Here is a 13,589-nt window from a genome sequence, read left to right as displayed (position 1 = left end):
TTCTTTTGCTAATTAGAACAAGATGCAGTTCCTCTCTTTTTTTTCCCCCTTTCTACCCATTGATTCAGATTCCCTTTCTATTTTCCACTGAGCTTTCAGGTTGAAAGAGTAGTAAAGGTCTGAAGTTTGGAAGAAAGACTTCAGAAACTGTAAATACTGCCTAACTATTGCAAAAAAGCCTCTGTTCTGCTTAAGCTTGCAAAAAATAACAAGTGCAACTCTAATGAACTGGACTCTTAGGAATTTTATGCTTAGCAAGAAAGGACCTCTACAAAAATCTCTTTTGTTCACAGAATTCTATGTGTACCTCTTGCATAGCATTTTGCAACTAGAACTCTGAGCTTTATCTTATTAAGGAGGTCTAACAGCATACAGGAAGAGAGTGCTTCCATGCTATTAATAACCTAATTAAAGATTTAAAAGTCAGGAAAAATGTCAAGGACAGACAACTGGATTAACATTAGAGTCAGCTGGCTTATTTATTTCAACAGTTCCTAAATATTTATAAATAGAATATGAGGCTTCTGAGGTTTCAGCACAAGGTGATGCTGATGGAAAAATATAACTTGCAAGGTTATAGGGAGAGAATCATGTTGAGAGGCCATCTGGGTACATGTAGCCACTGAGACAGAGATGAGTGGAGAATCCTGCATGTTGTATCTGTTTAGAGTTTAGCAGGAATGAGTGTATGATTTGTGGGGTCCAGAGAAATGAAGCCATCTGGTGTCCCGTGATTAATATAGTTTTCTATCTTGTAACTTGTTTGGAAGCAATGTAAAACAATGATAATTGCTTGAGTTCCCAGAAGCTTGGGTAATTTCCTGTCCAGGTGAATTTACAGTAGAGGTAGGTAGGGGTTTTTATTGGAACATTTCAGGGCATGCTGTCACTGACAGCAAATAGTCTGTCTTCACTTTGTACATATTAATGAACTTGTGTATCCCAGAGAGATTTTATAGATTGCCTGTAGCCCAAAGAAGGCAGTACTGTTTTGTTCTACCTTAATATTTTCATTATTCTCTAATCATAAATGTAAATATAACCACAATTATGGAGGAAAATTGTATGTATGTATATTGTATGTATTCTATATTTTTATGTGTATATCTATTTTCTAAATTTGAGTTTGATGGTGGCAAGTGTATTCTCTAGGCAGTATGATCTCAAAAAGAATGCTAGAGCTCTTTTTATACTGCTGTTGTCACTTGCTGTTATTCAAGGTGAGCAGAAGTTAATCAGAAGGTAGTTCTTTTCTCCTTGAGGAGTATGGAGAGCTGCAGTATGTCATCTCATGATGGGGCCAGTGCATAAAAGGCCTGTTTGTAATAGGATTCTCAATAATAAAGTGAACACTGCTCTTCCTCAGAGATGTTGTTTCCCATCTGTAGAACTTCATCATACTTCATATGTTTTCCTGTATCCTTAGAGCTCTAACCTGCTTGAGAAGATAACCGGCTTGGATAGATTGAAAACTCTATGGAAGCTGGACCTTTCTAGCAATAAAATAGCTACTCTAGAAGGCTTGGAGGGACATGATTTACTAGAGGTGATCAATCTAGAGGATAACAAGGTAACATATTTAATATTGATCTCAACTTGTTCTGAGAATGCATCCTTTTTTGTTTCTCCTTAAATCCAATCCCTAGAAACGTCAAACAATGAATCTTACAATACTCCAAGAAAGGAATATTAGATAAGATGCCATTTTTCCTTCGATGTTTTGCTCCAGTATTGTTTCACATGTTGATTAGTAGTATATTCCTCAGGCTTTATTTGACATCTCCAGGTTTATTGTTATGTAAGGATCACTTCTGTTGCATTTAGTGCTCGTGTACATAAAGACCTAACACAATTCCCTTGTGTAGATATGATAGAGGTGAGTATTGGTGGTTTTTTTTCAGTTTGATTATTCTTGAGGATCTTTACTTACATCACAGCTTTCCTACTGTCGGGAGGGTTTGCTAATATCTCTCAGCCTGATTTTATGACCACAGATTCTTCTGAGCTCTCAAGTGGTACGTTTCTGTAAGGCAGAACTGCGTGTACTCTGCTATAAATTGTGTTTTGTTCTGCAGCAAGATTTTCACAGGGAGTACGATGATACAATCTAACTCATTTGTATTTGAATTTTGAAACCCAGACTACGTATGCCTAATCCTTTTGATGTTGAGTTCCTGGAGTCTCTAGCTGAAAAGACTGTCAATTCATGAATCATTCTGACATCAAAGATAGATCTGCATGTGGAAAAAAAAAAGAAGAAAATGAGAAATAACAGTATAAACCAGGAACTGAACATTTTCTGTAATTTTCCCCACGCAAGATACATTTATAAGAGAATAGGAATACAGTACACTATGAATTCTTTTTCTCATGATGTGTTCAGGTTGACATTTCAAGGTGCATCAGTGTTTGAAATTACACAAGACAGGAAACTATCTAATGGTGTAGCTGTTATTAGTATTAATAATGCCACTTCCATTGCCTCATATAGATTCTACTGTTCTTCACGGCACGTAGGAACTATTAATTTTGCCTCATCAAAACCTACCTCTGTTAATGATGTTGTTGAAGCTGTTTAATGAGTCACCATTTTTGAACATTTCTTTCTGCAGAATAATGTAAAGAGAATATTGGCACAGTTGCTTTAGCCTCAAGTTTTATCTGTCTAAAAAAGCTGTGTTAAGGGTTCTCACTGGAACTCATTGTTCCAAGGTAAAGTTACATTGGTCTGCCTGCATCTGTGGTGAGAGTAGGATGCCAGCTGCTTGGTGTCTCTGGAGAGCTGGGTGGACATGATATTCTGCAGATCTGTAAGGCCAGTCAGCAGACATAGGACAGAACTCTCAATGTTTTATTTCACTTCTGCATCCACAAGGTGGAATTATCTCTCTGGAATAATCCCACATGCTGTCAGTTGGCCAATGAGGACAGTAGGTTTATCTGCAGTATGTAGCTCTCACATATATCATTATCTATATATAGAATCACAGAATGGCCTGGGTTGAAAAGGACCACAATGATCATTGAGTTTCACCCCCCTGCTATGTGCAGGGTTGCCAACCACCACACCAGGCTGCCCAGAGCCACATCCAGCCTGGCCTTGAATGCATCCAGGGATGGGGCATCCACAACCTCCTTGGGCAACCTGTTCCAGTGTGTCACCACCCTCTGTGCAAAAAACTTCCTCCTGATATCTAACCTAAACCTTCCCTGTCTAAGTTTAAAACCATTCCCCTTTGTCCTATCACTATCCACCCTCATAAACAGCCGTTCCCCCTCCTGTTTATACGCTCCCTTCAAATACTGGAAGGCCACAATGAGATCTCCTGGAGTCTTCTCTTCTCCAAGTCAAACAAGCCCAATTCCCTCAACTTTTTTTCTTAGGAGAGGTGCTCCAGCTCTCTGATCATCTTAGTGGTCCTCCTCTGGACCATTCCAAGAGCTCCCTGTCTTTCTTATGCTGGGTGCCCCATGTATAACCCATATATAACCTGTACATATTTAGGGGTTTTCAGTTATGGACTGTTGGTTTTCTATGACTTATCTGGGAAATCCACTCAAATGACAACCTAGTCAAAATTGTTCTGCAGGGGGCTTGTTATCTCAGAAGGAATATTGAATTGAGTGTGGTTGAAGGTTTTTAGGAACCTCACATAAGCTAACTAACACATGGGGATGGCTCCATCTTCCAGCATTTAAAGGAAAATTAGTTTCTTTAGAATTCCATTCATCCCAGCCTTGCATGGGTCATGTCCTCTGAAACTGTCTTTTTCCACTGATTATAAAGTGAAATTGCTAAGTGGCTGATCTGGGCTAATTAATTTACAGATGGTTAAAATGAGTCAGAAGGAATTCCTTTTTACCCACTTTGTTTTAACTGATAGCCTTACAAGTGTTCACTGAGTGCCACTGGCGTGACTTCACTTTGGGCACACAAGCTTTGGTCAGTCCCACGTAACTTCTAAAGCTTAATGGCTATGGCTGAGTGCAGCCAACCAAGGTTTTCTTTGTGAACAGATGAGACGTTAAGTGGGATGCATTACCCTCTGGACATAAATAGAGGTAAGAATAAGTATGCTGATGCTTTTCAGTTAAGTGCTGCAAGTTAGATAGGGTGTTCTAACTTGAGCTTCAGTGAAAAGAAAATCTCCTTAGAAGGAATTATTTTCGCTAGTCATGAAGCACAAATATAACTGCAGAATTGCCTCACTTAAGCACATCAGCCACATAAAAGTTAAATGTGTTATGGCTTGACGTTTGAAAGAACGGGAAAAACGCAGGTGGTTCGAAATTACTGTGTTATATTGCTTCTCCAGCTAACATCCAAGTTGTCTGCCTTTTGTGGCTGAAAATGCCTTATTGAATGCAGTTAACATGTATACCCAGTTTGTGAGTATAATGACTTCTTTATTTCCAGATTTTAGGAACAGGAATGAAAAACTTTTTTTTCCCCATAGTTATCATTGACTCTGTTGCTGCTAATTTATGTTCTGTTTTTGTTGCTAATTAGATTGCTGAGCTGAGTGAACTTGAAAGTATTCAAGATCTGCCTCTCCTCAGGGCTTTAAATCTTTTGAAAAATCCTGTGCAGGTAAGAAGAAAGTAAAAATGAAGGCAAAAATATGAACCTAGAGCTGCTGTTTTGTGTCACACTAGATTCCATTTAGATTCCTTTTCTGTCGCTGAGAGTAGCCAGGTCATCTCAGGGAGTGAAGATTAGGAACAAAGTAGTGATGAGCAGTTGTTCTGCCAGCATGTTTACCCACCTTTCTTTGGGAACTTCCTAGCCAAAGCTACAAATGTATCATGTTTCATATTCACACAATAAATCCATGAATTTGATCAATTTGTTAATACTTTTGTATTCATAGTATGCAATGATATTTTTTTGGGTAGAAGATCCCATTTTTGTTTGCTTTGAAGGTACTGTCTTGTTCATGAGAAAAGCTGAAAGGAACTTAATAGTAGCCCTTTTCAAATAATGTGTCTCTGGAATCTCTATCATCTTTTCATCCAGGATTTACTCAGTCCTCGTTTATGGCTCCCTATTCCTCAACTAATGAATTAAACATCTGTTTTACTCAGGTTTTCAAGAAATGTGTAGATGTGGCACTGAGGGATGTGGTTTAGTGGGCATGGTGGTAATATGTGGACAGTTGGACTATCTGATCTTGGAGGTCTTTTTCAACCTTAACGATTTTATGATTCACAAAATGTCAGATATACTGACTTTGCATTTGTAACTTGTCCTCAGTAATCCAAGATGACTCTCTCCTGACTTTTGTGACTTCTAGGTTGTTTGAGATGGTGCTGAATTGACCTTGGTTCTCCTCCAGTTGCTCACCAAACCATGCTCTCACTTCCCCTTCTCAGCAAGATGGGGAGAAAATAAGATTAAAACACTCATGATTCAGAATAAGGACAGGGAGATAAGTCACCAATCATGATCACAGGCAAAACAGACTTGACTGGGGGAAGATTCATTTATTACCAATTAAAAGTAGAGTAGGCTAGTTAAGCCAAAACAATGGCTGAAAACACATCCTCTCCATCTTCTTACACAGCTCAACTTTGCTTTGACTCTTCTTTTGAGATAGGCTGTCCCAGGCCCCTCCCTGTACTGAAAACCTTTTTCTCTTTATATGACCTTCTCTTAAGCAGATTCTGATCTTATTCCTTTAAATTACTGTTTCAATAGCTTACATGAACAACAATCACCTTAAGACAGCCATTTGAGTTTTGTTTATTGGTGTCAACTTTTTATTTGAATTTTAATTATTCGTTTTTATTGTCCCAGACTTAAATTCATTGTTATAAATGCTTATATAATGCAAGTTCTCTTCTAAAGTTCCTGCAGTCCTTCTAAGGTTGGAAGTATTAGACATGGATGATCATGTAGTCCCAGAATAGATAATGCTTTTGGTTCTCCAGCAGTCTTCTTATATCACACTGTATTAAAACCAACTTAATTTCAGCTGAGAGATATTAAATATTAGATTGATGAATCTAGGTTCTTTTTTCCTTCAGGAACAAACAGATTATTGGCTCTTGGTGATTTTCATGTTGCAACAACTAACAGAACTGGATCTCAAGAATATTTCAGTGGAAGAAAAGGTATGTAAGTGTATCATTCTGATTTTTTTCTAAGTAAAGAATGCAAATACAAAAACAAGCAAACAAACAAACAAACAAAAAACCTGAACAGCTGTGCATGCAAATACAGGATTTTTGTCATTTGAGTGTGATGGGTGTCCCATATTTCAGACTATCTGATAGACTACAAATTCAGAGACTTCTGCTTCTAAATCCAGATATGGAGCACGTGCATGTAAGTGAAAATGCAAAACTTAGCTAAAAGCCATCATGAAATGGCTTGAGTCGAAAGGGACCCCAAGGATCATGAAGCTCCAACCTCCCCAGCGCAGGCAGGGCCATCAACCTCCATATCTAATACTAGACCAGGCTGCCCAGGGCCCCATCCAACCTGGCTTTGAACACCTCTGGGGATGGAGCATTCTGGGCAGAATATTTACTTAGCAGCTGTGGTTATAATGTGTTCTTTTATAATGTATTCTGGATGTTATAATGATATTTGTTTCCAGGTCTACTCAATACAATTTTCTCTGTAAAATCTTCCTCCCTTAGATAAATGCTCAGACTGCTTACAGTAACTTTCTATTGTAAACTTTTCTTCTAGTGCTGCCATATCTAGAACTGCTAGGGTTAACAGTTGCATATTGGTGTTGGATTTAAGGGAAGCATTCTTTAAAAAAAAATGTATAAAGGATCCTTGCAGGAAATTCGTCACTCCTAACTTCAGCTGCATAAACATCAGGGATCAAGGCTCTTGTTTAATGCCAGCCTCTTGCTATCATGAGTATGAATGGATGATACCAGAGATGTTGATCTTATTCTTTGTCTCATGTGACTATCTGCTTTCCTTCCACACTCATATATTCAAGAAATCTTTCTTTCTTTATGGACTGTAAGAGTAAGCCTAGATGACTGATTGAGACTAGCACACAACTTTTGTGTGGTTGAAGTTACTTCAAAAATCCTTTCCTCAGGTTATTGTAGGAGAGGCAAGCATTAATAACAAAAAAAGTAAAATAAAATAAATACAGCCCATTAGAGGTCAGTACCTTCAATAGAATAAATAGGGAGAATCCTTGTAGTTTCAATGCTCTTCCTCCCAGGAAAGGCAGAAATGCTTTGTCAGGAGAAAATTGCAGTTTGCTTACTTTGTTAATACCCATTGTTTCTCTTCTAACAAATAAATGAATGGCTTCAGTCCCCAAGGATTTTAATTTGGCATCTTCTACCAGCACTGAAAGGATGCAAATTAATGGATAATTAAAACCTAAGCAGAATTACCTTGTGTCTTATGTAGCATCCTGTTTTCTTTCCAGTAAAAGGTTGAATATATTAACGATGGTGAGCTACTTCTGGCTACCTTCCATCCATCTATCAGACTGTGTTTAAATCTCCCCAACACATTTATGTAGCAGAGTGTAGACAAGCCAAATGCAAGGACTGACTATCAAAAGTACGAAGCCCTCTTTATTCATAGTGATCTTAGAAACGTATTGCAGTTGGAAACAATTACATCACTGCCCTTCTTCTTTCTTTTGTCCCTAAACTCTGGAGACAGGTTGATGCTGTGAATCAATATGATCCTCCTCCAGAAGTTGTTGCTGCTAAAGATCATATGACTCAGCTTATGTATAGCATGCTGCAGCCCCAGAGAATCTTTGACAGGTAAGCTTACCTCCACTTCACATCTGCTCCTGAGGGTGGCACTCATGTAAAGCAGAATATGTTGGCATATTTAGAGGGACATTTTTTTCCATCCCTCTCCCACCTTTAAATTAATCTAATGAAGAGGACATGTTCCATCGCATTCTGTTAGCAGTCTGCAAATTAGGCAGATCTTGTTTGGTTGAAATGGATTATGAAATGAAGTTAGTCATTCACCTCTGAAGTCGGAGACAGATTGTCCACAACTCCATTTCTTTTAAACAATCTGTTGAAACAGATGGCCATTTGCACCATAAATGAGAGATGTAAAATTTCTATTTCTAAAAGGCAATTTGAAAGTCTCTAGAGGGAGAAGAGAGCTGTAAAACATTTCTTCCTGTTCTGCTTATTCCTCTTCACGCTACTGGCGTACCGGCGTGAGCAGAATGGCTTTATTTTGTGGCTCTGGGACACGTTTCTATATTCATAAGGCAAAATTTTCAAGTTTGTACTTAAGGAAGTCCAACTTGTGCCCGTGGGAGGAGATGATGCTGTCTGCCATTTAAAGAACAGAAGGGAGAAGCAAATCAATGTTCTTTTTCTGACATTGCCATTGTCATGCCAGGTGACTTCATTCTGTCTTCTTTCTCATTTAGAAAATGGAAATCAGCATACTTTGCTGTTCTGTAGACGAATTATGATAGTTGCTTGATAAGTTTGGAAAGTGCTTTGACGTACACTGATGGAGGATGCAATGACATATAAGTGGTTTGTTATTTTATCAGCTACAGTGGGTGTTGAAATCAGTTTGTGCCCAACATCCTGTCTTAGCATCATTATGGGCATCTTAATTCATAGCTAAGTAACGTGATTCAAGATCCATGATTCAGTGACTTAATTTACATTTTTAGATGTCTGTATTGTAAAGCTGGTTTTATTTCTGGGCTTGATGATGACAGATAGGAACTATCCCTGTGGTGATGATAGCTCTGAGAATTTGTATCAGCCTATTAAAAAAAACAGAAAAGCCAACCAACCAAACCAAAAAGAGTAGTTTTACCTAAAGGCATGGATTTCTTCCAATGCAGACATAGGCCTTATTTAAATATTTGTTTATTGGATTGTGCATGTGTGTCTTCATTGCTAGAAAGGAACAGCTCTGTCAGAGGCATCGTGTACACAAACATATAAATAAGCAAAGCAATCTTTATGGTACTGACCAAAATTGTTAATGATGCTTCGAGTGTTTGCCTATGCTCAGCTGGAAAATACACAACACAGTCATTAATGAAATCTTCCTAATGATGATACGTTGCTGTCTTCCACGCTATAAACTGCTTACTGGAACAAGATTGCTGTAGTTCATTTGCATCGATCTTGTTAGATGAGTTTATAATTAATTCTGGTTTTAGTAATATTTCTATTAAAAATAAAGCCTGAAATCAAAGGAAAAGGTTATACTGTTACTTACTCCAGTCAGAAAATATTAACATAAGTTACTTATGCCATTCCCTCTCTGTGTGCTTCCTGATGCTATCTTTAATTACATAGTAACAGACCACTGAACAATATTATGTATATTTTTTCCCTGACTCTAAATGCATGTGACATTTAAAAAGGTGGCTTGACATAGTTATAACTGCTGTGGGGGGAGTGGAAATTTAATAACAGAGGGCTCTTCAGTCTATTGGGCAAGCACATGATGAGACTTACTATCTGGCTTTTGAGGATAAATTTATTCAGAGAAAAAAGAGGGCAGGATTATTTTAAACAATGAATGTAATTAACCACTGGAACAATTTACCATGGGTACCAAGAAATCTCCACAACTGGAACGTTTTAATTAAAATATGCTCTGACAGAACCCTCAGCGTCAGGCTTGAAACAAGAACTGACTTGGGGAGCCAGTGTGATGAAGGGGATCTGGCTAGATGATCATGAGTCCCTTCTGGCCTTGAAATCTATTAATTGTTCACAGCAGTGTATTGCTCTACTCACTAAAGGAAGTTGAAAGATGAACATTAAATAAACCAAGAACTCCTTACCAGATCCTGCTTTTACATTTTAGCAAAACCAAAACTTCTGAAAATAGGTAAGTGGTGATGTAATGAGAGATAGTACTGTGGAAACAATAAAGCCAAGGAATGTGAAGATATGTTCTCTGTTCCAGTAATGGGAATTTATTTAGAGAGAGTGACAATCCCAAGTAAATAGGCCCTGATCTTGCTGTAAGTGTCCCTGTTCCTTGCAGGGAAGTTGGGCTAGATGACCTTTAAAGATCCATTCCAACTCAAAATCATTCTATGATTCTGCTAATAAGCTTATTGTGTCAATGTTGTCTAATTTTTGTAAATGTCACAGTACATTTATAAACAAAACCAAAACAACCTTAGGTCTCCAAATGGTGCTGCTGCTCTCTTGCTTGAAATTAGTCCAGTAAATGGAGCACTGGACCAGGGTCTTACTTCATTTTACAATTTAGTAACCCCACATATATACAGCCTCAAGCCAGCCAATTTATTAGGTGTGTGTGTGCTATGTCTTCTGTGAGGGTAGTATTTATCTACTTCACTGGAGAACTAGGAGACTGAATTACATTATTATCTCAGTGCTTCTCAAACATTCAGTCCCATTACATCCGTATAATCTGGTAGAAGATGGAGTTGTTTTGTTGAACCTAAGTAGAGGTAAAGCTATTACTGTGATTTCATTTATTTATTTATTTATAGTTATTTCTCCCCATGCTTGTGTTTGATGGCCATCATTACTTCTTGTGGATCTTGTCCTGTGCAAGGGAAGAGTTAAAAGAAAGGAATCTGTTTTCAGGAATTTATGCTCACCTGCTGTAAATCACATTAAATGTAATCCTAGTGCACAGAGGTGGTTTTCTTCCTTTAAAATTGAAGTTGTTTTAAAGCTATTCATTAGTTAAAAACGTGTGTTTCTGAAATCATTTCAGCTATTTTTGACATGTCATCAAGTGGCATGATCTTACAGCCCAAGTGAGAGTAAAAAATGAGTTTAAAGTTGAATTCTATTTTTATATCCCTAAATTGCTGGACTTTCAGAAATGCAGAAATACCATTTATTCCAGTATTTAAAGCTGGAAGAGAAAATTCAAGAATCAAACCATCTGCACAGCATGGAGAAAATGGAGCCAAAGTGAAGGCTTTGTGTTTTTGCAACGATTTGATTTCTTTCATTGTAGTGTTATTTGTGTTCAGTGGAGTTTAAGTTTCTTAGTGTCTCTCATTGTACTGAACTGAAGAACTCTTCACAAATTACTACCTTCATCTGGCAAGGTTAGCAAGAATATATGCAGGAGCACATAAAGATTTGTAGGACTGAGTTGGGGTTCACTCCAGGTTTATTGTCCCGATCATTAAAATATTACCATCCCTGCAATAGAATTGGAAAACTCTTAACAAAACCCAGCAATGCCATAACTGCAGAGGCAACTTCAAAAAGACTGTAAATCAGAGAAGATATTGTACACATAATATTATACCCTCAGCAAAAGAGACCCAGGGGTCTTTATTGTAGCATTCTATTCTGTTTTTATGTTTAGAGTGTGTCAAATTGAGCACATGCTTTTCCTCATCTTAATCTATGCTGTGAACAATGTGAATATCGTGATTGATAGAGGAAATTAGTGGAAATGATGATGAAGTCTCTGCAGAAGCTTTATGCAATGTTGTGAAGACTTTATTTCCAACTAACCTAACGCCTCCTTGTTTTCCTTTCTTGTAGCACTCTCCCTAGTCTCGATGCTCCCTACCCCATGCTGGTATTGGTTGGCCCTCTCGCCTGTGGGAAGAGAGAGCTTGCTCATAGGATCTGCAGACAGTTCAATAATTTCTTCAGATATGGGTAAGTTCACTCCTTGAGGTTAAAAGAACACAGAGATCAAGACTTAAATTGCTGGGGTTTTTTATTGTTTTTTTTTTTTTTTCCCCAAAGAAGTTAAAAGTTAAATACAACCAATAAATGTTAGTAGCTGTGCATTTTATCTCTTTGTAGTGCTTAATTGCCTGAAGTCATCAGATACTTTCTTTAAAAGAAATGCCATTTAAATTGTCTTGTTCTTTTCAAAGGTGAATGGCAAGGAAGCAAACAAGAAAGTGTCATTTATGCTCTGTTTATTGATCTGTTCTATCTACTCTCACACATGCCCTTCAGTCTAAACATCTGTTTAGATATGTATCCATTTCTCTTAAATTTTTATAATGTACCTGCATGTAAACACATTAGCATGCATGTGCACGCTGCATCCAGAAGCTAGGCAAGAAGCAAGTGCAATTGCTGGACCAGTTTATTATCTTGCAAGTAGTGCTATCAAAGTAAATGGCACTTTGCAGCCTTCACCACCTGCTGGGAGGAGTAATTCTCCCACTCTGAAAGGCCTGAATTAGGATCCTTTCTGCCTTGGGCTCCCTGTGTATTTAGTGGAGAGAAACCAGCTCTTTCCAGAGGGGATTCAGCTTTTGTGAATCACATACCTTTCCTCAGTGCCTATGGATAGGAATTGTGGCTAAGTCAAATCACCACTGTCTGGCACCTAAAACTAGGTGGTACAAGCTGTTTCTTTTGTCTACTCACCTCATTATTCATGGTAGCTAATTTCCAGAGATCCTCTTATAGATCTGTGCACTATATGGCACTGATCTGAAACCCTGTATGCCTCTTATACCATCTCTCCTCTATTTTTGTCACTCTTCCTGAATTGTTTGTTGTTTTTATAATCACACAACTTTATCTGTTAATTTTTTTAACCATACCTTGGCCATAGTTTTGTACATATGGTATTTGTCACAATATCTTGGATCCATATTCATGCTGTCATACTGAGCATAATTTGTAAGAAATGGACCATGGGCAAGTGAATATTTGAGAAATATTTCTCAGTTTCACAACATCATGGAACCACAATCTGCATGTTGTTGTAATAACATAAAATCATCGAGGTTGAAAAACAGGTCATCCAGTCCAGCCATCACCACCATGCCCACTAAACCACATCTCTCAATATCTGATATACCTTTCTTGGCTACCACAATATTCCACAGTGAAGAAGCTTACATTCCTGCACTGTTCTCAGATTAATGACCCAATCCAGCACATGGCTATAAATGGGCGAATCAAAAGGACATTGTAAGAAAAGACCTGAGAGGGTTATGCAATTGGAAAAATGTATTTTCTTTATCTTAAAAAAAAACCAAAAAACTGCAGTGTTTTGAAAGATGAGATGGGAAATTACAAACTAATTGAATGTCAATTGAAATTTTCTAAGCACTGTGTGTTGAGTTTTGTTTTGCTTTGTTTTTTTTTCAGGAGCATTGTTTTTATACTGTTTATACTATTTTATTTCCTAAAAGTTTTATGCACAAGGGGGGAGGGGGGCGGGAAGGGGAATAGAGACAGAATCTTAACAGAGCAGATAATTGCAACCATAAAGCAAAGTTGTATTTTAATTATTCAGTGGAGATTTAAGCAATTTTATGGCTTACTCTTTTAAATTTCAAACATTCCACTCATTAAAAATGTATTTCATGCAAGATACTCTAGCAGTTTGAATGTAAACATGGCTTTGCAATTAAAAAGGGTTGTAATGTTTAAAAGTGTTTCAAAAAATAAAGTGAAATTAGACCCTCAAACCATCTGGCTTGTGCTCAGGATTGACCTTTAAAGCTGGATGCGTTCATAGTATCTTAAGAAAAAATCAAGCCTTTGAAGTGCTATTTTACAGACTCCATGTGTAGCACGTTGTTCTCATTTGCCATTGCTTCCTGATGTGAAAAGAAAAGAAAGAAAGAAAATTAATGACTCAGAATAGCAATGCTCTGGGCAAATCC

General features: G+C 37.6%; 1 protein-coding gene across 3 annotated transcripts in view; it reads left to right on the top strand.

Moving 5' to 3' along the window:
- Positions 1–13,589, top strand: part of LRGUK (leucine rich repeats and guanylate kinase domain containing) — a 52,185-nt gene that overhangs the window by 8,842 nt on the left and 29,754 nt on the right. For all 3 annotated transcript variants that reach the window (XR_007373359.1, XM_048926717.1, XM_048928001.1), the window contains exons 7-11: positions 1,427–1,570; positions 4,511–4,591; positions 6,028–6,114; positions 7,652–7,758; positions 11,488–11,607. Coding sequence is in view for 2 of the 3 variants with exons in the window: in XM_048926717.1 (XP_048782674.1) it covers positions 1,427–1,570; positions 4,511–4,591; positions 6,028–6,114; positions 7,652–7,758; positions 11,488–11,607 (539 nt within the window). In the remaining variant the exon portion in view is untranslated. The remainder of the gene's footprint in view (positions 1–1,426; positions 1,571–4,510; positions 4,592–6,027; positions 6,115–7,651; positions 7,759–11,487; positions 11,608–13,589) is intronic.

This window comes from Lagopus muta, chromosome 1 (assembly GCF_023343835.1).
Source record: "Lagopus muta isolate bLagMut1 chromosome 1, bLagMut1 primary, whole genome shotgun sequence".
Classification (NCBI taxonomy): domain Eukaryota; kingdom Metazoa; phylum Chordata; class Aves; order Galliformes; family Phasianidae; genus Lagopus; species Lagopus muta.
This window is presented reverse-complemented; position numbering and strand designations above follow the sequence as displayed.